Source organism: Equus caballus, chromosome 16, assembly GCF_041296265.1.
Source record: "Equus caballus isolate H_3958 breed thoroughbred chromosome 16, TB-T2T, whole genome shotgun sequence".
Taxonomy (NCBI): Eukaryota; Metazoa; Chordata; class Mammalia; order Perissodactyla; family Equidae; genus Equus; species Equus caballus.
This window is the reverse complement of record NC_091699.1, coordinates 22,780,729-22,808,149: the sequence shown is the minus strand read 5'-3', so window position 1 is coordinate 22,808,149 and position 27,421 is coordinate 22,780,729. Positions and strand designations below refer to the sequence as shown.

The 27,421-nt window shown below is 41.6% G+C and overlaps 1 protein-coding gene across 10 annotated transcripts in view; it reads left to right on the top strand.

The window, feature by feature from the left end:
- Window positions 1–27,421, top strand: part of ITPR1 (inositol 1,4,5-trisphosphate receptor type 1) — a 318,979-nt gene that overhangs the window by 90,801 nt on the left and 200,757 nt on the right. For all 10 annotated transcript variants that reach the window (XM_023620051.2, XM_023620049.2, XM_070238558.1 and 7 more), the window contains one exon: window positions 25,321–25,436. In XM_023620051.2, the coding sequence (XP_023475819.2) occupies window positions 25,321–25,436 (116 nt within the window). The remainder of the gene's footprint in view (window positions 1–25,320; window positions 25,437–27,421) is intronic.

Below are 27,421 nucleotides of genomic sequence, written 5' to 3'. Positions count from 1 at the left end.
ATCTCTTCTTCCCTTGCTCTTCCCATGCTATTCCCAGCCATGCCAAGGAAAGGAAGATGTCTCTGCCCAGTTCCTCCAGCTGATTAACTCCCACTAACTCTGAGGCCATGGGCTCTTCTGTGGCCAGTGGAGTGGTCCCTTCGTTGACCAAGGCTGGGTCACAGGCCCACCTTTGGAGCAGGGAGGCTCAGTGAGCTCCACCCAAACACTGGACTCGGGAGTGGCCAGAGGCTGGTTCCCTTAGGAAATATGAGTCATGTCATCAGAAGAGTAGGGGATTGGTCTTAGCTGGGCATGATAAGAACACTCGGCTTCTCTGGTGTAATCACTGAAAAGTGACCTGTGGTCTGATAACTCAGCAAATGCTGTGTGTGGGAAGAGAACTTGCTCAAAGTCAGGAAACTTCAGCTCTTCTGATCCTTCCTTTCATACTTGGTACCATGTCTAACAGTGTCAGTTGTCGATGCTTTACCCATAGCTTCCACATGTGGTATTTGCATGTTTTATGAACTTAGACATATCATTTCTCTTCTCTTAGTAACTTTTTAAAATTACTTGTAAACAGGAGGCTTAGACAAGGTCACTTTTAGCTCTAAAACTTTATGATGTCATTTAGGCCACTCCCTCCATTTTCAGATAAGGAATGTGAGACTCCAAGTGGGTGAGTGGCTGGAGCCAGTGGCAGAGTTTGGTTTGCATTTTATATTTTATCTAAGAGCTGAGATTAGAAAGAAGTGAACGCAATAGGAAGAGGGCTGGTGACAGATTTTTTTCCCTAAAGCTTTGCATTTGATTCAGCAATATAAATCGAGTAATTATGTGTAAAGTTCTGATGCTGGTTCCTTGGGAGAATATAAAAGTGAGTAAGACGGCCGTGCTTCCCTTTAGGCGTATAGAATACTGGAGAAGAGAAAAGGCAGCTAAATTCTATTGTAGTTCCATTATAAGGCATGAGAAAGTATACACTAAACAGACTTGTGTGATATACCAGGAAAGCCCAGAGCAACAGAAAGTTTAAGATGTGGTGTTATAGATGTGCAGGATAATGTGGAAGATGCAACCGGAAATGTAGATTGAGACCCCATCACCTTGGCTGCTGGTTTAAGGAGCGCAGGCCTTTATTCTTGGCAATGAAAACCTTTGAAGATTTCTAGGTAGAGGAAGATATGGTCAGTAAGTGTTTCAGAAAGCCAGCTCTGGTGGAGAGGTGGGAGACTGGAGCCAATGAGGCTACCGCGAGAGTCCTTATGGGACACGTTGGGACTGAAAACCATGGCAGAGGCAGCACTAAAGATGGGGGTGACTATAGGTAGAAGGTAGACTCTTTAGGGTCTGCTCACTGGCTTTGGGAGATGTTTGAAAGGAGAGAGAAGTTGAAGGTAATTTAAGCATTCCTTCCTGATTTACTAGGAGGGTAGTGGCACTATTAATTAAGACAGATGCTTAGGAGAAGGAATGGATTTAGGTTGGGGACAGAGGCAGAGGATGATTTGACACTGGTTCATGTTGCCATGGCCATGGGGCAGATGTCAGCTGCCTAGATCCTTGAAGAAGCCAGATGAGGTATGAACAAATGTGGATACATACCACGCACCTTAATTCTGGCCTGGAGTTCAGGAGCACCATTAGAGCTGGAGATACAAATGTGGATGTGTTCAGCCAAGAAGTTGCATCACTCAGGATTAAGTCTGGCTGTTAGAGAACAGAAGTACAAATCATCGGGACTTAAAACAGATGGATGTTGTAGTGGCTGCTCTCGCTCAGTGCTCTGCCTGGATCCTCTGGGATGCCCACGTGTTCCTCCTGGATTTTGTGGGCATTTGCCTTCTATAACCTGAGCTCCTGGCTTGTCATCATAAGATTGCCCTTGGGCTGTGGGAGCCACTTTGCCGTAAGACACGGAAAACCCAAAATGCCTCAGAGTCTCCACCATTCCCCACCCTCACCAAGGACTTACTGATACAGAAAAATGAAAGCCCAGCAACCCAGCCTCAGGTCAGGATAACAGGAGCATCCTTTATACTCCAGCGTTCCTCATAGGATCAGGCTGAAGTCATCCTCTGTAGAGCTTTGCCTAACAGTCCACGCTCATGTGCTTTTCTCCCTTCCCTATCCTGCTTCCCCACCTCCTTACAGGTTTATCCTGGGAGCTCTTCCTTAGTCGTTTGTCTATGAATTCTTGTCCCAGTGTCCCCTTCGGGGAGACCCAGCCCAAGATAGGGGTTCATCTTTATCTCAGGTAAACGAAGTCCAGATATAGATGTTCCAGGTCTGGTTTGGCAGCTACATGGTTAACAAGAGCCGGGCCCCTTTCTGCTCTCCCATCCCTAGTGTGTGCCTATCCTCAGGTTGTCTCTTTGTCAGAAGATGGCTATTCTAGTTCCAGCCATCATCTTCACGTTCTAGGAGGTAGGAAAGAGGAAAGGGTAAAAGGATGCATCTACCCACTGATTGAGCCTCATTTAAAAGCCTTGGCCATGGGGGTCAGCTCCGTGGCCGAGTGGTTCGCGTACTCCACTTTGGTGGCCCAGGGTTTCGCTGGTTCGGATCCTGGGCACAGACGTGGCACCGCTCATCAAGCCACGCTGAGGCAGCATCCTACATAGTACGACTAGAAGGACCTACAGCTAGAATATACAACTATGTACTGGGGGGCTTTGAGGAGAAGGAGAAGAAGGACAAAAAGTATTGGCAACTATGTTGGCTCAGGTACCAATCTTTAAAAAAAAAAGGAACTTTATCTTGAGAGTTTTATTTAAAAAAATTAAAAGAAATAAAAGCCTTGGCCAAAAGCCCTTCCCTATGGCCCTCTCGCTGGGAGGCTGGGAAATGTCCGTGTATGGCTTTGTATGTATGTTTAAATCTGGGTTCATTGCTTCCCCCAGTGATAAATTGTTCTGTTAGTGAGAAGGAAGAGGGGAAATGGGTACTGCGTAAGCAGCAAACGATCCCTGCTGCAGAAGTTAAGATCAAAACTGAGTGTGTAGATGGTGTTGCTCGTGGAAGGAGAGGAGGGAGGAGAGTAGAGTGGTTAAGGATTTGGGCTCTGGATTTAGACCTGTTTTAAAACCCCTCCTCTGTTCTAATCTTTACCTGATATATGTAACTTATGCCAATTGCTAAGCCTCAGTTTATTCATCTGAAGAATGAGGACGGTGATAATAATGGAACTTAGCTTAAAAGGTAATTATGAGAATTTAAGGTAGATATTGTACGTGAAACTATTAGCATAGTACCTGGTATATATTACAGCTACTTTAGGCCATTATATACGAGGAACAGGGGCATTGGCTTAGGGATTTTTTTTTTTTTTTTTTTTTTTGGTGAGGAAGATTGCCCCATAAACTAACATCTGTGGCAGTCTTCCTTTATTCTGTGTGTGGGATGCCGCCACAGCATGGCTTGATGAGTGGTGTGGATCCACGCCCAGGTTCCAAACTTGCAAACCCCAGGCCACCAAAGTGGAGCATGTGAACTTAACCATTACACTGCCAGGCTGGCCCCTTAGGGATGTTTTTCAGAGCAGAGAAAGAGGAATTAGTGAGGAGGCTTAAAGAGGGACATTGAGGCAGAGAGTGGGAGCTTGGAAATTGCCAGGGAGGTGAGTGCTTCAAGGGGAGGTTGATGGAGAGTGTCAGATGGCGCCAAGATTGGGGAGGATGAGATCTGAAAAGCCAGCTGAATGTAGAGGTTAGATCATTGATGACCTTTGGGAGAGTTTTGGTAGCTGGCTGGGGCAGAATGTTCTTATGAAATTAGAAGGACCAGGTATGACCCTCAATTCATAGATGAAAAACTACAGCATATGTTTGTTTTTCTTTGGGATTTGCCTCAGCACGCCCTGCCCTGCCATCACACCCCCAGTTGATTAAGATGAAAGCAGAAATGAAATCCCTATCCCATACTTATGAAGGCCTTGCTATGAATGCCGGCAGCATTTACAACATTGTGATAAGCCCAGATTACAGACAAACACTGTTCTAAAAAGTTCTCCACATTTCAGAAAGCTTCACCAAGCTTAAATCTGTATTTCGGGTTAAGTCTCTATAGTAAAATTCCGTCATGAACCAAGAATTGAGAAAAAGTCCCTTAGGGTTTGTTATAAAGGGTCTACCTTTGTGGTTGAAAACCAAGTCCATAAACAAACAGAGAAACTCTTCCCATGAGTTTCTTTCCTGCTTTTAAAATATTAGTTTTTAATGTTTATACCTGTTCTCTATTTCATCCTCTTTGGTTCCAAATCTCGAACTTAGTAACTGAGTGAAATAATAGTCTATTATCTGTGCAAAGTGGTGTTTGTGCTCTGCTGATCCCTTGTTGAGAGGTGGCAGAGGTGGGACATGGGCTTTATTTACGGTCTGAAGGGTTTAGTAACTTGTCACAGGCGGGTTTTCAGTTCTCCAAACCAGGTTGTTATTTTAATAAAGGTATGAGTTCAGTGGCACCCTTCCAGTTTGGGATTATGTGGGTTAAATGACTACCTCTTTGCTAGAATCCTTTTAATTCTGACATATGGAAATCTCTCTCCTCCCTGAAATCAGACAGCTTCTTATGATCAGAACTCCTTGTCTTTCCACAATCACCTGCTTGTTTACCTTGTCAGTGTTGAAACGAGCAACTATTCCATGCTTATTATAAGAACAAAACAGAAGACACCCTAAGGGGGAATGGGAATGTGGTTGTAGTTCACATTAAAACTAGTTGACTTTGTATTGTTTTTCTGGGTCTGTAAAAGTATGTAACATCTTAGAGGCTGATATTCTCAGTTTGTTGCTATGTCAACACAGGTTTGTGACTTACATATATTCAGCAAGTATGGGTTAGGACTGTAGAGCAATAAATGAATAAATTAGCTCAGAGTGGACCAGAGCAAATAAGTGTTATGTCCTGTCTGAAGGGATCCTCTTAGTCACTTCCAACTACTTGCTGCCATGTGGAAATATGAGCCCAATATTGCCAAATCCTGTTTTAGTCTCTTTGTCTTTTAATAAAAGCTGGAGAGGTGGATTTTCGTATGAAATTGCCTGCTTTTAAAATAGTGGCAATTAGTATCAGTCTGTTTAAAGCATTGAGCAAGCCAGCTAGAACATTGTGGGCTGGATTTGGCCTTAAGTCCACCAGCTGGCAACTTTTGCTTCGGATAATGTTTTTAGTTGAAGCTGCTTTTCATTCAGTAAACGTGTCCATATGTACAGAGCAGTTAGCAAGGTTTTGAGGGGCTGGGGATCTATGTAGGTGACGATGATGTCACCTGAGCCCCCATGGAGCTTACAGTGCAGTAGAGAAATGAGACAGTAGTCTAGGGCCATACCTAAAAGTGCTTTGGGATTTCCCAAGTTGGAGAGGTGACTTCTCACTGGTGTCACCGAGGAATTGGGGGGCACTGAGTTCTGCTGTGAAGGTGATGGGGCCAGGGACTATTCTTGGTGCTGAGGAGCATGAGTAAAGTTATAGAAATGAGAGAGAGAACAGGCGGTGTTCAGGACACAGTCCATGACCTGGTTTGGCTACAGGTAAACTACTAGTTAATTTTTGTCTGGAGATTCTGGCCTGGTGTGATGTGTGATCCCGTTTAGCTACTGCTCATCAGAGGCTGTCCCTCCTAGCTTGGCAGGCCATTTCTGGCTGTCTGATAGGAGTCTACAGCACGCACAGTCACAGTGGTCTTCTCTCTTAGGTTAATCCTTGCACTTGGTTTTGCAAACACCTGCAGAGACCCATGCATTGGGAGGCTGATAGTGTTAGAAGACTCTCAGAGGGCTGGGTTGATAAACCATCCTGGAGCTCTCCTGGCGTGTGACTCCATGGCTGAATCTTATCAGTGAGGCAAATGGCATGAGTTTTCTGCACCCATCCGAGGTCTGCATGACCTCGCACAGCTCTGGATAGTGAGGCATGCTGAGCTTAAATTCCTCTCCCGGTTGAGGTTTACCCCAGTCCACCTCCCCTGGTTGCAAGGAAGCAAGGCCTCCTTCTGTGACCTGTCATTGCACTTTTTCTGCACATGGCATATGGCAGTCAAATCGCTATAACTGGGATGTATGATTCTTGAAGGCAGCAAGGACATCTTTTTCCTACTTGCTTCCCTAGGCATGTTTCAGGAAACCCTAGTTTGACCAGAGAATTAAAAAATAAAGGCAGAAAACTTTTAGGAAACATTATTATTACATCCACCTTTAAGATGCTCGTTAAGCATGGGAGTTATATTAAAGATTCTGTCAAATCTTGCAATAAAGAAATTGTTTTAACTTTATCCAAATGAAGTTTTCGAGAAGTAGGCCTAAAGTTTGACTCTGGATTTGATCTTCAGGTGTGACCTCATGTATGTTGCTTAGCTTCTCTGAGCCTCACTTGCCTCTGAGAACATTGTCAAGTCCACTGGGTGTCCTTGTACCTCTCTCTGGCTATATCAAGCTATGTCTCCTGCAGCGTGGCTTCCAAAACTAAAGGTCCTATTCTAGGTGGGGTTCAATCAGTGCACAGGATCATTACTAATGAGTTTTTTCTCCCTGGCCATCATGTTTTGGTGCCACATAACAGTGACACATTCCACTCATATCCCTCAAACTCCTTCCTGAGGTGCATGTTTCCTATGTCTTACTTGGGAAGTTAGGTTTTGCTGCCTATGTACACAACTTTACACTTAAAACTGTGTTGAAGTGTGATGAGGTTTCCTCTGGCCTGTTGAAGGTCGTTTGCCATTATCTAGGGTTCTCATGATCACTCCAAGCTTCATGCCATCTGCAGCTTCAATATGAAAGAGAAATCTGTTTTTGGAAAAATCTTTTGAAATGAAGCATCCTCTCGTTTGGAGAAGAATATTGATAGTATTTGCCGAGGGTTTTCTATGTGTAAAATATTCCTCTTTACTACAACCCTCAGATGTGGATCCTTTATTGTTAGCCCTGTTTTGCTGGTGAGCATGTGGGCTCTTAGAGAGGTTGAGTAAGTTACCTAAGTTTGCAGAGCAAGTAGGGATAGAGCTGGTCTTGAACCCAGAGCCTGTGTCTGTAGCCTCTTTGTCCACCGTTGCAAATCAGCAACCCATCGGCTGACCCCTGCTCACACTTGTTGTTTAACTTGCATGATGCTTTAAAAACTGAGTTAGTTGGTTCACCCTTAAAAGTTGCAGATTTTACATAAAAACACAAAATTCTGGCTTTTTTGGGGAAAATTCAGATGATCTAGTCACATTGGATTGGCAGTTCCAGATGGCAACAATTGTCAGAAGCTGAGCAGCAGTTTTCCTCTCTTTGGGGGGCAGGCACTCCACGGTTTGCTCACGTCCCCCCATTTCCTATAGGGCCCTCCCCTCCTTACAGCCCTTGAGTGGCGGCTGCAGGCAGTTGGGTTTGGGATGCTGTACTGGAGTGCTGAAAACCAGGGACAAGAGAGGTAATGAACCCTAAAAGTGGAAATTGTTAAATAAAAGTAATTGGCTGAAGCCCTCACCCATCCAGACAGTGGCTGTGTTTCTACAGTTAGATTCCTTGGGGTCTTGGCTTTACTTCTGTGGCACTAGGACAAGCTGGATCTCATCTGCACTGAATCCGTCTTAGACCAGATGTATTCAGGTTGGCATGTCAGTATGCACTGTTGTAAGGTTGTGGATATAGTTTTGTGTTGTTGTTTTAATAAATAGCTTTATTGAGATATAATTGGCATATAATAAGCTCTGCATTTTTATGTACAATTTGATGTTTTGACACATGTATACACCGTGAAACCATCACCACAATTAGGATAATGAAGATATTCACCACCCCTAAAAGGCTAATCCTGCAGCTTTGTAATCCATATTCTCTCCTTCCTTACCCCGCCTCCCACTCCCAACCCAGGGAACCTTCATCACTTTGGATTAATTTTCATTTCCTAGAATTTTATAGTTAAATGGAGTCATAGAGCATGTACTCTCTCTCTCTCTTTTTTTTTTTTTTTGAGGAAGATTAGCCCTCAGCTAACTACTGCCAACCTCCTCTTTATGCTGAGGAAGACTGGCCCTGAGCTAACATCCGTGCCCATCTTCCTCTACTTTATATGTGGGACACCTACTACAGCATGCCTTTTGCCAAGTGGTGCCATGTCCACACCCGGGATCTGAACCAGCGAACCCTGGGCCGCTGAGAAGCAGAACGTGTGAACTTAACCACTGCATCACGGAGCCGGCCCCTGCACTCTCTTTTGTCTGACCTCTTATGCAGCATTTTAATGTTAAGATTCATTCATATTGTTGGTTCTATAAACAGTCTGGTCTTTTTTACTGCTGAGCACAATTCCATTGTATACCTCAGTTTGTTTATCCACTCAAGGCAGATTTTTGGACATTATGGCCCTGGTTTCTGGCCACTCATCATGCTCCCTCAAGCTCTCCCCCATGGGAGAGTGAGAATTGGTGTCCAGGATATCTAAGGTCTTAAGTGGTTCTGTGTTTCTAAGGAGATGCCACCCTTGGGTCTTGTTGTGGATGGCCTTGCTGGAGGAACGCAGCTCTTTGAAGGTCTATGGGCTGGAGCTCAGAAAGAATACCATCTCTGCAGACCTTCCTGTTTTGGTTTTTTGAGAAGAATTTAAATAGCTTTAACTTTTAGCTTCTAAATTAAGGACACTTTCCCGGCATTTGTCAAATATTTGTGAATGTTTATGTGTCTTCTATGTAAAATGATAGTCTGTGGGCTGTTTAGAAATTGTAATGTGGAGATTATGGTGTGAAGGTTGGTATTCTGGGAATTTAAAATTAATGGTAGTAGACACATTCCTTGGAGGAAGGTCAAGATTGTGTCATACAAGCTAATTTCTAGGGCTGTCCCTCTAAGCCTAATTTGCTCCCCAAAAGTGAATTCCACAGAGTGTCAGTAGCCATCACAACACAGGAATGGAGAAATAAAAATATGAATGCCACTTAATTTCTTGGTTGAGTGGTATGGCTCATGAAACCACATCGTGATTTCGTGGTCTGCAGAGAAATTCATTCAGTGTTACAAGTTGCATTTGTTCCTGGAAGAGAACTAGATCAAAGCTATCTTCACCAAATATGGTATCTGCATTGTTTAAGAAGTCACTGACAGTAAAAAAAGTGGCCTGGGAAAGTCATCTAACACTATCTTATATGTCAACAAGACCCATTTTGAAGACCTTCCTTCCTTTTTCTGTATTTGAGTAGCTGGATTTTCAGACCCAAGTGTATCACTTCACATTCTTACATACTAGAGCGCATTATAGATGGTGGTTTTTGTTCTTGCATGATATGTTCGTTAAACTTTTAGAGAAGTTATGCTAATTTTACAGTTTCAAATGTTCTTAATTATATTTGTAGAATTTCTTGGTCAGTTTCTAGAACAATGTTTTGGAGTAGATAATTGAGAAGTTTTTAATTTTCTTTTGTTGGTGGTAGTTGGGTGTGGGAATGGTTAGGTGGACATTAATTACCTCTTAGAAGTAAAGGGGAAGGAAATCCATAATTTCTAGTCAATTGATTTTTGACATAGGTACCGAAACAGTTAAATGGGTAAAAACAGTCTTTTCAGTAAGTGGTACTGGGACAACTGGATTTCCACATGCATAAGAATGAAGTTGGACCCCTACCTCACACTGTATACACTAGTTAACACAAAATGGATCAAAGGTCTAAATACAAGAGCTAAAACTATAAACCTCCTAGAATTTGCTCCTAGGTGTAAATCTTCATGACCTTGGATTAGGCAGTAGTTTCTTGATATGAGACCAAAAGCATAAGCAACAAAATAAAAATAGATAAATTGGACTTAATGAAACTTAAAAACTTTTGTGCTTCAAAAGACAATATCAACAAGGTGAAGAGAGAACTTACAGATAGGGAGAAAATATTTGCAAATCATTTTTCTGATAAAGGACTAATATCTAGGAATTCTTCCAACCTCACAATAAAAAACCTCTTACAACTCCACAATTAAAAAAAAACCTCAATTTAAAAATGGGGAAAGGATTTGAATAGACATTTCTCCATAGAAAATATACAAATGGCCAATAAGCATGTGAAAAGATGCTCAATATCATCCATCATTAGGGAAATGCAAATGGAAACCACAATGAGACACCACTAGGATGATGGACAACAGTAAGTGTTGATGAGGATGTAGAGAAATTGGAATCCTCATACTGCTGGGATTGTAAAATTATGCAACCACTTTGTAAAACAGTTGAGCAGTTCCTCCAAAGATTGAACATAGTTACCATCTTGCCCAGCAATTCCACTCTAGGTACATGCTCAAGAGAATTGAAAACATGTCTGTGTAAAAACTTGTACGTGAATGTTCGTAGCAGCATTATTCATAATGGTTAAAAAGTGGAAATAACTCAAATGTCCATCACCTGGTGAACGGATAAACAAAATGTGGTATATCTACACAGTGGACCATTATTCAGCCATTCAAAGGAATGAAGTATTAATACATTCCACCACACAGAGAAACCTTCCAAGCATTATGCTAAGTGAAAGAAGCCAGTCACAAAAGGCCGTGTATTTTATGTTTCTATTTATGTGAAATGTCTAGAATCCATAGAGACAGAAAGTAGATTGGTAGTTGCTAGGTGCTGAGGGGAGATGAGAATAGGGAGTGACTGCTAGTTGGTATGAAGTTTCTTTTTGGGATGACACAAATATTTTGGAATTGGATAGCGGTGATAGTTACATCAACTCTGAATTTTCTTAAAAACTGTTGAATTGTATACTTTAAATTTTGTATAAATTTTGTTGGATGTGAATATCTCAATTAAAAAAATGTACATGTAAAACATTTCAAGCTTACTGGCAATAAAATATATGAAAATAAAACAGACATATCCAGTAAAATAATAAAGCATAATAAATGCTTATTTTTTATTCTTATTAAAATATAAAAAAATTTTATATTTTTTAAAAATATAAAAATAAAGCATCAACTTTTGACTAAGAAAGAAACAAGTGAGAAAAGAAGCAAAGGAGAAGGAAATAAAGGCAAGACCTACTTTTTGGATGACAGTTTTTGACTGTGTCTGAGGATATATTCCGGTGGGAGGTACACTGTAATTCACCTCACAAAGGTTATTGAAGGCTTAGCTAGGCCCTTTGGAACACAGCAATGAATAAGACCCAGGACTGACATTTGTAGGCATTCCCAGAGTTGTGGAGGTGGGAGGCAGGTCAGGTAGATAAGATGGAAGTTAGAAGTCTCTGCTGAGGCATCAGGACACAAAGGGTGATGCATTCCTGAGGATAGGCCTGAGCATTTATAAAGGCATTAGCTGAAAAAAGTTACAACTGGATTGCTTGGATAGCTGAGTGTGTGTCTCCTCTGCCTGGGGAGGGTTGGGGGTGTCTGATTCCAACCAGGGAATGAATGAGGCTGTTTGGCTGTGTAGGTAGCAGAGTGAAAGAGCATTTCTGTTACATTAGTCTCAGTTTGTCTGGACAAAGAATTCATGATTTTTCCATTGGGTACATATGGGCCGTGTGTGAGGGAGCTGGTATAGGGGTCATCTTACCTGGAAAGGGGGCCTCCACAGAGAAGAACATAGGGGTGAAGTCAGGATCTTCAGTGGCTGAGGAGGGACTGTGACTGCCAGAATAGATTCTTTTCCCCCTGAAGAGGGAATGCAGGGGAGGGACCTCTAGCATTGGCAGGCTAACCTCCAAGATGCCTATTGAAGCGTCAACGAAAGCAGATGGATCCCCTGTACCTCCAGATGTGATGCCCTGAGGACGTGATATCCCTTGTGCAGTATTCCATCTGGAATTGAACCATGAGGAAATGCCAGGCAAACCCCAAATGAGGAATATTCTATTTTTTTCTGAAAAATGGGGGACCATATTCTCCAAAAATTTCATGGTCATAAAAGACAAAGAACAACTGTAGAAACATTACAACTAAATGCAGTCCCTGATCCTAAACTGAATCCTGGACTGGAGAGGGGAAGTACTAGAGAGGACGTTATTGGGTCAAATGACAAAATGGGAATGTGGACCAGTGTTTAGATAAAAGTATGAGATCACTGTTACATTTACTGAAGCTGATTATTGTACTGTGGTCATCTCAGAGAATATCCTTATTCTTAGGAAGTAGATGTTGAAATAAGTGTAAAGGACATAATGTATGCAACTTAGTCCCAAATGTTTCAGGAAATCATTTCATATGTCTGTATTGTATGAAATGTTATATTTTATATGTGTACATGTAGAGAGAACATGAATGGTAAAGCAAATGGACAAAATGTTAATAATAGGTGACTTTGGGTAAAGAGTAGTTGATATATTATTATTACTCTTGCAACTTCTCTGTAAGTTTGCAGTTATTTGCAAATAAAAATCTGGAGAAAAGTGCCCATGAATGAGAAAGTCAACTTAAAGCATCTGTCATCTAGGGCTGGAATATGAAGCCAGCTTGATACTTCCAGCCGAGTAAGAACTTTGCTGCTCTCCTTGTCACTCCTCTCTCCCCACATCCTCTGCTTCCCACCCAGGTGGATCCAAAAGTGAAGTAGGCATGACGGGAATCAGGTGGGGAGGATGGCGGTATGAGGCAGGAAGGAAAGAGGGGGAGCGGATTCTTAGCTTGAAATAACAGTGGGAGCTTTGATCGTTCTATGGGTCTAGATACTTTTAATTTCTGAATTGGCACTGTTTGCAACTTAGGGTAGTCCATGTCTACTGCTACCGGAGTCTTGCCCAATTTTTTATCCAGGGGCATAGGAAAGAACTTTCCCCCCTGAATAAGTTTTAAAATAACAGTGGAAGATAGATGTTTTCTGATTGTATCATGAGTCCTTAATGGTCAACATACCCATTACATAGACAGATCTTAAGTAAGGACTAGAAGAAAGGCACTGTTTGGGATCCTGGGGAAGGAATGATGACTCCACATGGAAGGATGGGAGAGGATGGAGGGACAGGGAGCTGAACTTTGAAGTGAACTTAAAGCATGAGAGATGAAGAGTGGCCTCAGCAGAAAATGGCGATGATGCTAGTCGAGATGGTGACATGGGAATACGATTTCTGGCAGAGGAAATGACTTGGTAAAGATACAGAAGAGTGACATAGGGCACATGTTTGTAAGAATTGTTAAGTGGTTTGGAATGGCCGGAGAGAGGATGTTGGTGGAAGAGCATTTTAAGAAAATGAAACTGGAGAGGTGCAGGGGCCAAATGAAGGCTACCCATTCCTGGACGGTGTTCTTTCCATCACACCTGAACGTTTGAGGTGTCTGAACAGTTTTGTTGCTAAGTTCTTTGAGACATGTACCAACAGGGCTGGGAATCCAAGCTGCTGGCAGTGACTTGAGTCTGTTAGAACCTTGCTACTTAGAGTGGTCCCCAGACCAGCAGCTTCCAAATCACCTGGGAGCTTGTTAGAAATGCAGATTCTCAGACCCCTCCCCAGACCTGCTGAATCAGTGCCTGCGTTTTAACAAGATCCTCAGATGATTGGTCTGCATATTAAAGTTTGAGAAGCGCTGTTTTTAGAATTCATTTATTCTGCAGGTCAGTGTTTCTTAGAGTGTGGTTGGTGGCAATTCACATTAGAATCACCTGGAGAACTTGTTAGAAATGAGGATTCCTAGACCCCCACCTGCCATCCAGGCATCTGTATTGTGGTAAAGTCCCCTGGCAATTATGATATACTGTACTCCTAAATTTGAGCACAACTGCTGTGATGTGAAATCCTAAAGGAGTAGTTCTCAGTTGAAATCACCTGGGGAGGTTGGGCAGGACCCCATGCTCATGCCCCACCTCCAAGGAATTAGAATCTCAGAGGGAGGGGCCAGAGGACTGCATTATTTTTAAAAATAATACAGTTTTTAAAAAACTTTTTAAAAAACTTCCCGCGTGATACTGTAACTATGAAGAGTAGCCAGGGCTGAGAATCATAACCCCAAAGGGTTTAGGCAGGGGACTCAGTTTTAGAAAGAGAATTCCAGCCATCAAGTAGAAGTTCAAATATAGCAAACAAAGAAGCTGCTTTCCAGACATAATTCAGAAGGGTCTGGAATCTTTTTGTCCCCCTCTGTTGTTTTTATCAGTCCATCTTGTCACTTTTGGTAACTTCAGGGCATTGATTCTCAAGAAGGATGGGAAGGAAGGTTTAATCCTGTGGTTCTTAATAGGGGGCGATTCTGCCCCCTAGAAGACATTTGGCACCATCTTGAGACATTTTTGATTGTAAGGACTTGGGAACGAGATGCTACTGACAACTTAAGTGTAGAGGCCAGGGATGCTACTAAGCATCCTGCAATGCATAGGATAGCCCCGCCCCCGCCCCCGCCAACAAAGAATTATAGATGATGCCCACATTGTCAATAGTGATGCGGAGAAACTCTGGTATAATCACCTTTTTTGAGGGGAGGGGTCGTCCTTTAGGTGCCTTCCCTGGAGCGTCTCTACTAAAAAGCTACTATTTTGGGTGGGAATTTGTTGTATCTTTCAGGTAGGTGTTCTGGGAGAGAGAAAAAGCTTAATAATCATTGTTTGTGGCAGATATTTTGACTTAAAAAGGCAGTTTGATGGTAGGCTGTGTTTACTAGGATAAAAATAAAGTGTAAGGAAAGGAAACGTAGGTCATGAAGTAAATTAAGAAAGCGACTTTTCATTTAGGGTAAATATACAACATCTTTGACTTGATTTGTTAGTTCCTTTTTGCTGGGTTAGGGTCAGTGAAAGGTTATCTTTGGAAGGAATCTGTTCATAAAGGGTATGCTTAATATGTAAAAAGTCAAAGCTGTATGGGGGGAATGGCCCAGCTCACACAGAGTAGGGGCTGTTTGGGAAATCCTGGGATGGGGGGAAGCACTGAGGGGCTCACAGTTGGGCCACTAAGTCTTTAATGGAGACCAGGAAAGAGAGGAACAGAGCAAGACAAATGGGGCTGTGTCTTCCTTTGGTCAGCGGTGTCCACTTGCCTTCTTGTCTCTCCACAGAGAAATGGGTCCAAATTGGCAATGACAGCTTTGCTCAGTCCACTGTGGTGCCTTGAACACCACGTGGAGATCATGTGAGGAAAGGGCACTGTTGTGGTTGAACAGCGACGTGCTGTCTAGTCTGTGGGCCATTTTGGGAGATCTGGCCCGCTTCATAGAAAAGTATGTTAATTCTGGGGCTGATGTGCTGCCCATAATGGAACAGATTTCTCTGGCTTCTCATTCTTTCTCTAATGCCCATCCTTCTTCCTGCCCCACCCATTGGCTTTCAAAAGTTGAGGAGGCCTTCTCTCACTGTCTCTCCCATCTCTTTCCAGGTTGAGTTAGGTTCCCCTCTGCTCCAAACACAGTGGAGTCATCTGTTGACTCCTCTGTCTCACCAAGGACACTCAGGGACCAGGTTTTACCGACTTTGTATCTCCAGCACACAGGCGCTTAAAAAATGTTTGCTGAATGAAGGAGAAGTCAAATTACTTCAAGAGAAACAGCCAACTTTTCCTTTGTGTAATGGGAGTTTCTGATGGGAAAAGTATTTTTCCAGGAGGATCCTGGGATGACCAACCTAATAGCTTATGTAACTCTTTTCAGATCACACCTTCTACTTCTACTGTATGCATTCTTCTGAATGCCCTTTTGTAGATGTGACATACCCTCAGAGGTTCACAAGTGCTGTAATTTTTTAAATAGCTGGGGCTGTGCACGGTGAAATTTCATTTTCCTTTAACTCTGAAAGGTGCTAAGGATGTAGAGTTCTATACAGCAAGTCTTTTTAACCCAAAGTCCACAATATTGTTTGCTATTCACCCATCTAACTTACAGCTGGGTATCCTCTCTCATTTTTTTGTGCACTTCTGTCTGTTGTATTTCTTATTTGACAAGTCCACCCAGCTATTTCCTCCTTTCCAGAATGTATTTGTTTTCAGGTAGATTGGCAAATTGGACCAGGTTACATATGTAGCAGGGTTTCCTTTCTTTTTTAAAAAAATTAGGATTTAAATTAAAATGACCTTGTTTTGAACTTGATGAATGCTTGCGTGTTTTTTTTTAAGAATTTCATACTTTAAAATAAGTTTCATAGATGATTTTAAAGACTTTTTATTATATACAATTTTGTGCCTATATATAAGTCGAGAGAATAATAGTATGATGAACCTCCATGTACCCAACACCCACCTTTAACAGCTATCAACAGCTAGCCAATCTTGTTTTATCTATACCCCTCCCCTTCCCTAATTATTTTGAAGCAAATATCAGACATCATGGCATTTCGTTACAGATTACATTTTAAAACTGCTGCCTATTAATGGTATAAAACTATTTGTATGGAAGAGGGAATCAGCAGGGAAAAGCTGCCCTCTGTCGCAGTCCCTCTGGGCATTAGGCTTTGGGCCAGGGAACGCTCATTGCCAGAGTGTCCTGTGGTTAATGCAAATAACTGAGACCGTTTGTGGAGTCAGTGATGTAATCTCTCTCTCTTCCACCCTTCCTCCTCTCCATTATAAACCAGCAAATGCCTAACCCAAAACCCTGACAAAACAAAGCGTGTTTTCCCAGCCGTGGAATTCAGACACTATTGTTAACCTTTTACATGAAGGGAAAATTTGCTTTTCTGTTATCAGCAAGATCCTCCTCCTTTTTGTGAGAACAGCTATTTCATTTTCATTTTTTATTGAAGTATTACACACACACACACACACAGTAAATGCACAGCTTGATGAAGTTTTAAATACGTATATACCCCCTACCCAGACTGAAATAGAGAACATTTCCAGAACCCCAGAAAATGCCCCTTTTCAGGAAATACCAACCCCCATCCGAAGGTGGTACCGCTGCCGCTATTCTGACTCTATAGATAAGATTTCCCTCTTCTTGAACATCATATAAATGGATTCATTCAGTGTAAATGGACTCTTTTTGCTTTGGCTTCTTTCATTCAAGATAATGTTTATGAAATCCATCCATGTTGTTATGTGTAACAGTAGTTTATTTTCCATTGCAGTGTAGCATGAATAGGACGTTTTGTTTATTCATTCTATCATAGCAGCTAATATTTATTGTTTACTCTGTGCTAGGATCTGTACTAAGTGCTTTAAGTGAAGCAGTTAATTTAATCTTGCAAGTTAGTTTGTGAGTTACCCATTGTGGTTATTGCCCTTTTATAGACAAGAAACGAAAACTTACAGAGATTAGATTATTTTCCCTAAGATCACACAACTAACATGTGATGGAGCTGAGGTTTAAATCCAGTCAGCCAGATTGCAGATCAGTGTACACTTTGGCGCTTCAAAGTTTGGGTTTTCTATGAGTTACCTGACATGGAATGTAAGCTGTTACATATTCATCAGGTCTTAGGGCTCTGCGGTCCCTTCGGGATGGTGCATTTTCTAGAGGAAGACATGGAGACACAGAGAACTTTAGACCTGGCCGAGGATGCTCAGCTAGTGAGTGACAGAACCAGTGCCAGAGCCCAGGTTTCCAGATTCCCTGTCTCCTATTTTTTTGGCATTCTCTTTGGTAATGATGAAAGCCTTTGTTTGTTTCCATTGCCAGCAGAATGCAATATGTTTTATCACTCTACAGTTCAGCTAGGACTCTTGGTTGCAAACAACAGAAACCGACTAACATAAGCCACAGAGGCAACCATTGGAAGACTATCGATAGCTCACAGGATCAATAGGAAGGTGGGGAACCAGGCTTAGGTGCTGAGGGAGGCAGACTCTCCATATTGACCCTGGACTTCTGGCCCTGTTGAACTGGTGCTGGGTCTTTCTTTGTATCCATCTTTCCAGACACAGAGGCCGGGGCAGAGTCTCCAACTGTCCAAGTGTAGGCAGATGCCTGTGTTCGGGCTGCCGCTGGAAGGAACTTCTGGTCCCTTTTGTCTTTCACAGTGGGAAGGTGTTGCCACACTAATGATGTGATTATCATTAGTTGCCTTCCCAACTAATTTTTTACTTCCCTTCTCTGGGTTAAATTTGACCCATATTCAATAATCCTTGCAAATAGGTAAATAAAAATTTAATTGGCCGATCTTAAGTAGGTCAAAAAGGAAGTTTCTACCCACATTTCTGGTTTATTAATGTATTTCTAATGATGGTCCTGCAACCAGGAAAGATGATAAAGGCAAAGGGTAGCAACCTTGGGTGTTTTCTACTCAGAAATAGCAAATGGTCACCTAAGTGGGGAAAAATTACCTTGTTGTCCTTCGTCTTTTAGTAGCAATGTCTGTGTTTTCTGCAGACAGGTAATGGAAGGTTTATTTGGCAGTCCCAATTGGAAAATGTCACTTAACTTCAAAGGGCTCCTGTCATGGCTTGGGAAATGTGATTATCATGCAACAGACACAACAACGTGCTGTACTGGTTTCCTCTTATAGTGAACTGGAGTTAATTATTTGTTCATGGAAGGCTTTTGTTGGAAGTATGAGTAGGTTTTCCTTTTGTGAACTGTGTTTTAGACTGTCTTCCACCTTGAATATCCACTCATTTATTCATTGGTGCCATATTTACTAAATGCACTGAGACAGGATAATTAATAAGACAGATAAGCCCTACTCTTGTGAACCTTTTAATCTAGTAAGTTTGAGTTGGGAGAGTCCTTAAAATATGGATTATTTTGTATTCCTCTTTTATTACTTTTAAATCTTAACTCCCTTGTTTGGGAAATTAATACTCCCCCTTCTTTTTGTTAATTATATTGTCTGTTCCTTCTGAAATTTTTATTTGGTTGCCTCTTTTTCAAAAAAAAGCAAGATATGTATGATCAATACGTAAATTTTTCATATTTGTAGCTCATATAAATCTATCTTTGACTTCTCCTATATAAAATTGCATTTATATATGCTGGCTGAATGAAGAATTTTTAAAAAATGATAGCTTGTTTGTTGTCTTTCTGGTCAATGAAATGGATTTGAAGAGCTCAAATTCTGTGAGAGGAGGGACTGTGTTTGTCTAGTTAACTGCCACAACGCGAGCCAGTGGATGGGGGTAGGAGAGAGTGAAATGGATAATTGGCAGCTGAAGGACAGGCGGCAGGAGAGGTTGGCTAGGCACACAGCAAACTCATTTCTTCTTCCCGGACACACAGCTGAACTACATCTCTTAGCTCCTTTGTATTATGGTGGGGTTGTGTGACTGGTTATCACTGATGATCTGTGAGTACATGTTTTATATTGCTTCCAGGCCAATACAGTTAAGAGTAGATTTGCCTTTTCATGGCTCTCTTCCCTAGAAAATCCTCCTACATGTGGAAGTGTGAGATCTGGGGATCTCTTAGAGGTTTCTTTGGAATGTATGCCCAGTAGAGAATTGCTGGATTGTATGTTATAGGTTATACGTGTCTACTTAATTTGACTCTTTGCCATCCAGAGTAGCCACACCCATCAATAGTGCAGAAAGGTTTCTATATCCCCCGCTGATCCTTGGCATTATCCAGCTTGTTGCCTTTTATCACTCTGTAGTTGTAAGGTGATATCTCAGTAAGATATTGAACAGTGATTGAGTATAAAAAGGTTGTTTAAAAAAGTTACAGATTTTCAATGATACATCCATATCCTTTAGAAAGTGAAATATTGGAGGTTGGCGGGGGGCGCTGCTTCATAGATACAGGGGTTCCTTTTAAGGGTAATAAAAAGGTTTTGGAACTAGATAGAGGTGGTGGTTGCACAACGTTGTGAATGTACTAAATGCCACCAAATCGTTCACTTTAAAATGATTAACGTTTTTATTATATGAATTTGAACTAAAAAAAAGTCAAGTATTGATAAAACGCAGAATAAAAATAGCAATCCTATGTCTGACATACCTTCCCACATTTCAGAGACAACAATTTAAAATATTTTAACATTTTCTTCTGGTATTTACTACTGTATTTCTAGATGATGTGTATCTCTTGATGTCTGTAGATTAGTTTATTTTAAATATCATCTGTTGATTTCCTGTTATTGTAGATGAGGTTGGCTTTCTGACACTTTCCTGTTCCTCCTCCATCTTTCCATTAGAGTTATATTAATTTCTTTTTGGCTAAACTAATATTCAGTCTTAGATTTTCATTACTATGTAAATATCGTTCACTGTTGAGCTAAAGACATATCAATTTTAATATGTACCTTTCCCTTGGAATTAGTAATGATCCTATTTTTCTTTATTTGTATGGCTTTGTAGCGTTTATTAAGTCTTCTCTGCCTCCGAAAGACTCAGTACGTTTCCATGTGGCAGGTGGATGGGATGATCTGTCACTCCTGGGCCTTACCACCATCTTTAGCCCCTGGAGCTCTTTGCCCCTGCTCTCGGTTGGGTGGTGCCACGCCCTGCACAGTGTCATCATGGATTTCTGAGCCTTTGCGGGCTCAGCAGGGCAGATAGGCTTGCTTGTCATTGGTATCCCCTCTGCAGACACATAGGCTTCACTTCGCTCCGTCTCTCAGGTTCCACCCTCTATCCTTTTTCCATCTTCATTTATTGCAACTTGGGAAGATGTAGTTAGTTTCATAGAAGATGGATTTGGGTTTTTCGTTTATAATTTTCCTTGTGTTGGTTTTTTTTCAGGTTGGGGTGAGAGGGAAGAGGGGGAGGAAAGGTCTTTATTCCGCCCTATGAAAACTTTGAATCAAGTTCAAGCTTTTGTAAGCCTCTCTTAACATCCTCTCTAGATTTGGATGGATCTCCCTGGTCACAGATGGGCATCTTCATTGTATTTGTAATACTGAGTTCCTCAACTTTGCATTCCTCTCCAGTGTCCCCATCCTTCCTCTTCTTCTGCCTCCCATCAACCTCGTAAATAACTGACTGCTCTATATTTTCAACCTACTGGTTGATGGACGGCCTACTCAACATTTCAGCTTTGATGTTTCATAGGCACGTCAAACTAAGCATAGCTCTAATAAAATTCTTGGTTTCTACTCCTCTCTGCCAAATCCATCTGTCCCCTGCCAGCCTTCCCTTTCTTGGTAAGCACCATCACCAAAAAGAAAGCCCCCTTCGAAACATAAACCAGATTCTTCTTTGCTTAAAGCCCTTTGGTAGCTTCCCATTGCTGTAGAATGACAGATGCTTCACCATGGCCTCCACAACCCTGCAGGATGCAACCTCTGCTTGCTTCTCCAGCTGCGTCTCTGATAACTCGCCCTTTGCCCACTACCATCAGGCCCCTCTTTTCTACAGTTTTTAACCTCATCAAGTTTTCTTCCAACTCAGGACCTTTGCACTTGATATTCCCTCTGTGTGGAACTTTGCCTCTAGATTTTTTATCAAGGTTGGCTCCTTGTCATCCTTCAGCTGTCCATTCAGAAGCCTTGGTGCTGGAGATGCCATTCCTGGTGACTGTGTGTAAAATGCTGCTCTTCCACATGAACTATATTGTGTCAATATATAGTTCTTGCCTCCGTAGTACTTTTGACTTGCTGTAATTCAACTTGTGTATTTGACTGGTTTTTCGCTGTCACTAGGATTGTATTAAGAAGCTTGTGCATCTGGTTCCCTGTTAGAGTTTCAGCACCCAGTAGTGTGCCCAGCACACAGTAGGCACTTTAATAAATAGTAGTTGAATCCATGAATAGACCCCTGGGGGCTTAGAGATGGAAGTGACTTCAGAGACACACCTGCCACTGCTTCTGGAGTCCTAGGGATTACGGTATGATTTATTCATTAATTCAACAGCCATCACTGTGCTTCTACTCGGCGCGTGGGCTCTGGGTTATCAGAGAGAACAAAACAGACACAGGTCTCTGCCGTCAGTGATCTTGTATTGTTGAGTTTAAAATTCTAGGGATGTGGAGAACAATCTGGCGATCGTGGGGTTGTAGCTGTTCTTCCAGCATCCTTTATTCTCTGAGTCCCTGATGTCTGGCTTCTTCTGAGGTCATCTGCTTTGCTTTCTCATTCCCCTTCAGACCCCGTTGCAGAGTGCTCCAAGCAGACTTGTGGCTCCTCTTGCTCCCATCTTCTCTTAATTGTGCATCAAAAGTCTTGATGTCATAGTTAACGCATCTACTAAGCGGCCGAGCGTTCTCCCTCCAACCAAGTTCTAAAATGCCATTGAAATCATGGAAGATCACCTGTGGCCGGTTCTGTCTGGTTTCCAGCCTACACAGCCCTTTAACACTTTACTCAACCCCTCTATTCAGCTAACTTCTCCTTTGCTATCCCAGTGTAGCATCTGCTATAGCTTAGGAATATTCCAAAGTAATTTTTTGAAAGCTTAGTTTAGTTTATTCTTAAAGGCCTAAAATAACACTTGTCACATAAGATATTCTTTGTGGCATTTCTTTGGGTAGAGATCAAACCACAGGGTGTGTATGTGCGTGTGTGTGTGTGCACGCGTGCGCACATGGACATATATATACACACAAACATACTTCTTTACCCAAAATAGATATTGTATATATTCTTCTCCTGGATTTCCTGTATTTGTATATTTCTATACTTAGCACGATATTAGGATCCAGTGGAACTTTGATTTTGTCCTGATGTGCCATCCAAATAGCAAAGGGCTATATGGAGCTGCTGAACTGCAAAATTTCGGAAGGATACTTAACATCACATTTGAATTGCTTAATTTAATTTTCACTTCGAGTCAGTTGCTAAGCAACTAGGAAGACAGGGAAAAATCAGCAAGGCTAATTTGGTTCTGTTACTAGAATGTTAGCATTTCTTGTATTTACATAGACGGTTGGTTGTAAATATGCCTAATCCAATGCCATGCTCTGTTTTGCCCAAGGGAAATAGTTGGTGTGGAAGTTATAGCAAAGTTTTGATTGGATTGACGGTGCTTAAATTCATGCTTTCACCTTAGGCGAAGGTAAAATTATCTGGAGTTTGTGCCAGCATTGTAGTCCATTTATTTGTTAAGTAGGGTGCATGACTCTGCTATACCATGAACCGCTGTAAAATTGTCCTTTCCATTGCATGATAATGCCTTGGCATTATGGATCCAGCGTGATTGTTCCCCAAAACAACTTAAGTCAAATATTTTTGGGAGGAATGCACACCATTTAGCTATCATCATATGAATTGTGTTGGAGGAAAAAAATACATCATTTTGCTCAATATCTTATTATTATTGATGAAATTTGAAATTGCTAATCCCATTTAATTCATAAAGTAAGTCATGTTGCAAATATTAATACTGGTAATTTAAATATTTTGAGTGGGTTTTTTTTGTATTAAGTCATGTGATTACCAAGGAAGTCACCCTGGCCCAGCCCAGATGCCACCCTCTGTCCTTTGTCAAAGACAGGACATTTGACGCTGGCCAAATGTTTCATGGGGTGAATGGAGAGTTCACATATATCAAGCTGGTCTCTCAATGTTGTCGTTAAGTTGCCAATGATATAGTAAATGACTGCGACCTGTGGCTTTCATGCGAGGTGAGGAAAGCAGCTCTGTCTTTAAACTGGTTTCCTGCTATGTCCTTTGTTCTCTAAAGACCCAGATAATGCACTAATCGTATGCACTAATAATTGCTTTCAGTAGATGGATTGTATTCTTGATAAAGATGGATATCGATGGTCTTATGTTTACCTTGTAACCAGGTAGAAATACTTAGTGAAGGAGATTATAGACATGAGAAAGTACCTTTTATTTTTACAATTAAATGATCTTTTATTTTTTTTCTGAACGATGTCAAGTATTTGTGTCTGTGGTACTTGGTAAAAATCCATTGATGCTGACTAGAAGAAAGGGAGATCTGAGTTAGAGGAAAGTCCTGTTGTCTAAGTGCTTGATGGCAAATGAATTTTTTCTATTTTGAGACTGTTATTTGGCTAAGACAATGACTAGGTGTTTACCTGTTCAAGGTCCTTTAAGGGAATCTGTATAAATAAACAGATGAGAACAAGTGTACAGTTAGTAGATTAAATTTCCTTAAAAGCTTGTTTTGACCTACCTTCAGGGTGTAATTTTTCCAATCTGGATATTCATTCCAAATTTATTAATTTTATTCTACAAATATTTACCATTTGAAAACCCAATATGTCAAAATGTAAACTTTTTAGGGAGTATCAATTTTAAATATTAGTTTCCTAGAGCATTTATTTCTAATTTTTTTGATGGCATATCTGTATCAAAAAAATTTGACAGGGCTGACCTGGTGGCGTAGTAGGTTAAGTTCATGCACTCCACTTTGGTGGCCCAGGGTTTTTGGGTTTAGATCTCAGACGTGGACCCGCACAATGCTTGTCAAGCCATGCTGTGGCAGTGTCCCACATATAGAATGCAGGAAGATTGGCAAGGATGTTGGCTCGGGGACAATCTTCCTCAGGCAAAAAGAGGAAGATTGGCAATGATGTTAGCTCAGGGCCCATCTTACATACACACACAAAAATAAATTGACCCGTATACCCCTCTAAATTATGTATATATATATATTTAAAAGTTATATAATGTGTTACTGTACTGATATATTGTATATATTATAAAAACAAGCAGGAAAATAGAAGTTGATGAAAAAGATTAAGATTAAGCAATAATGTAGTGTCCTGTTAATCATGATTAGCATGTTGTCATTAAGACCCTAAGGCATATAGGTGCTTTAGGATAAAGTTCTTCATTAAAGAAAATATTTTAAATGGTTTTCTTTATGATTTTTAATATCTGGGTGACTTTTTTCAGATCTGATTAGATTGTCATTTTTATCTGATAGCAGCTGACAAGAGGAATAAGAGGAGGATAGATTCTGCCTTGTTCTTGTTTCCTGGGTTTGCATGACGGCTATCTTCAGTGTTTTGATTTCTTTGCAGAGACCTTTTGAAGCCACTAGTCCATTTTGCGAGGGGTAGTTCTACTACGTAAGACAGTGTATAAAGTCATGAGCGCAGGCCTGCCTAAGCAGACACACATCACGATGCACTGAGAGTGAGGGACAGGGTATGGACTGTCTCAATCCAAGTTCAGATAGTTTCTTTCTGCTCCCCAGAGAATCATCCTGTACATGACACTCGAGACCGGTGCCCTAGGAGACCCCTCCAAATAAGCTTCTGTAGTATGTTTTTAAAATGTAGTGGAGTGAACAGAGTTCAACTGATATATGAAAATGCTTGTAGGTATTGTTGCATCTAGCAGGGATATTTGTCCCTCTGTCTGTCTGTCATAAAAGAAAGGAAATGACTCTGGGGCAGCATTAAGAACCCCGGCTGTGGACTCTGAGTCCCAGCTCTGCCACTAACTGGCTATGTGACAATTGACTGACTTTCTAAGAGCCTCCAGTTTCCTCTCTATAACCTCACATGGTGGTGGTGAGGAGTGAAGGCCAAAGGAGAGGCTTGTGAAAGGGGCTTGTAGCTTATCATTTATACTTAAGTTTATAATTCCTTATATAAATAAAAGGGGAAAGGTTTTTTCATGGGTTGAGTGTGTATACTTCCTCAGTAACAATTTTCCTTTGTTTGTTTCACTTCTAGATTGCCTCTTTAAACTATGTCCTATGAATCGATACTCTGCCCAGAAGCAGTTCTGGAAAGCCGCTAAGCCAGGGGCTAACAGCACAACAGATGCCGTACTGCTCAACAAACTACATGTACGTATTGAGATGGGGCTATCCACGAGGGTCTCGTGAGCGGCCCCTTGGGTTGTGCCTGAGTGTAATGGGTTGGGGGCATTAGTTCTGCAACCCTCCAACTCTGGGTACTGGCTGGCATATGTTCTTCAACAAAGGGATAAAAGAGAGCTGACCCTAAGGTGAGATGGGCCATAGTCATCTTGAGATGTCTTGTGAGGTACTTTTTTCTCAGCCATTCCCTTTCTGGGATGGCTTTGGGTAGAGGACTGGTTATGAGCAGTTATGAACTGGTTAGGAACAAGCTCTGAAAGCGAACTGCCTAGATTTGAATCCTGGCTCCACCACTCACTAACTGGTGATCTTAGGTAAGTTACTTAGCAATTTTGTGCCTCTGTTACCTCTTCTGTAAAATGGGATTGATGATAATATCCACCTGAGGAGGTTGTTGTGAGGATTGCATGAGATGAAACATAAAAGGCACATGCACAGTGCCTGGCACATAGTAAGTGTTTAATAAATTTTAGCTATTATGGTTGTATTTATCTTCACTGTTACTTGGCATATAGGAGAGGTTCTCATTCCATTGCTGATGTGCTGTGTGACTATAAGCAAGTTTCTGAACCTCTCTGACTCTGTTTCTCCATCTGTAAAATGATGACATAATTTTTCTAGTGTCTGGTGTCTAGAAGACAATTCTACCATGAAGCTAATCTGCATGGAACTTCTTTGAGATGTTTAGAAGAAGGACGTGACGTATGTCCAATGTAGTAGTATTGAAGTTGGAACCCATTTCCCAATCCCTTTGTCCCGCTTTATTTTTCTCAGTGTCACTTATCATGGTCTATCTAATTTGTTTATCGGCTGTGTCCCCCCCACTAGAATATAGACTGTGCAAGGGCAGAAATTTGTGTCAGGTTCACTCATGGCTGTATCCCTCATACATAAATGTGTCGTAGGCACTCAGATATTTACTAACTGAATGAAAAAAAGTGTTCTTTCTTGGGACTTAGTGATAATAGTTGAAGGCACAGAATATCTCTGAGTCCCGAGGAGCTCACAACGTCATCCATCATGCTTGCTCTCTTTTTGCTAACGTATGGCAGTCACAACCAGCTGCATTTGGTAAGGTAGGGGTCGTGTGAAGGCTCTCCTTTATTCAGTACATGCTGTGTTAGACGAAGGTTAGGTACTCCAGGTATGATGAAAAGACCAGGATGCTAACCTCAGGGAGCTTATCGTCCAGTGTGAGGACACATAGTCACTCCCACTGCGCTTATAATGGAATCCAGACTTTGTGTCTGCTGGACCCTGCTTTCCCTGCTGAGGCTTCCAAACTACATTCACTACACTCTAGTCACAGTGGCTTTATTTTTTTAAGCATCACAGATCTTAACAGTCTTACAACCTTTGCACTTTCAATTTGTTCTGTTTAGAATATTCTTCTCCTGGCTCTTCCTAAGCTAAGACCTTTGCCTCCTTTGTATCTCAGTTTAAGTGTCATCTCAGCGAGATCTTCCCCACCTCCTTATCTAAGCGATGTCCGCTTGCTGTCCTCTCTCACAGCACCTTGGTTATATCTTTCTCAGAGCCCATCATCGTCTGCAGTTATATTTAGTAGTTTCCTTAATTATCATCTGTCACTCATTAGAATGACAGCTTCACAAGATGAAGAGCAATGTCAGTCTTGTTCACCTCTGTATCCCAGTACCTGTAATAGTGTCTGGCACGTAGTAGGTGCTCAAGAAATATTTGTTGAATGAATGAGCACTCTGCTAGGTGATAGTCACAAAACTGTGACAGCGTCTTAACCCTCTGGGAGCCTAATAGCTAATAAAGAATAAGGAGGCAGTGACTAGACAGTGTGGCAAGTCCTATTCCAGGGTAAACCATGAAGGTTGTGGGAGCATGTAGAAGGGGCACCCACATCCATCTTTGTGGTGGTCAGGGAGGGCTTCCTGGAGGAAGAGGAAATGACAAAGAAGCCTCAGTCTGAGGCATCTGTG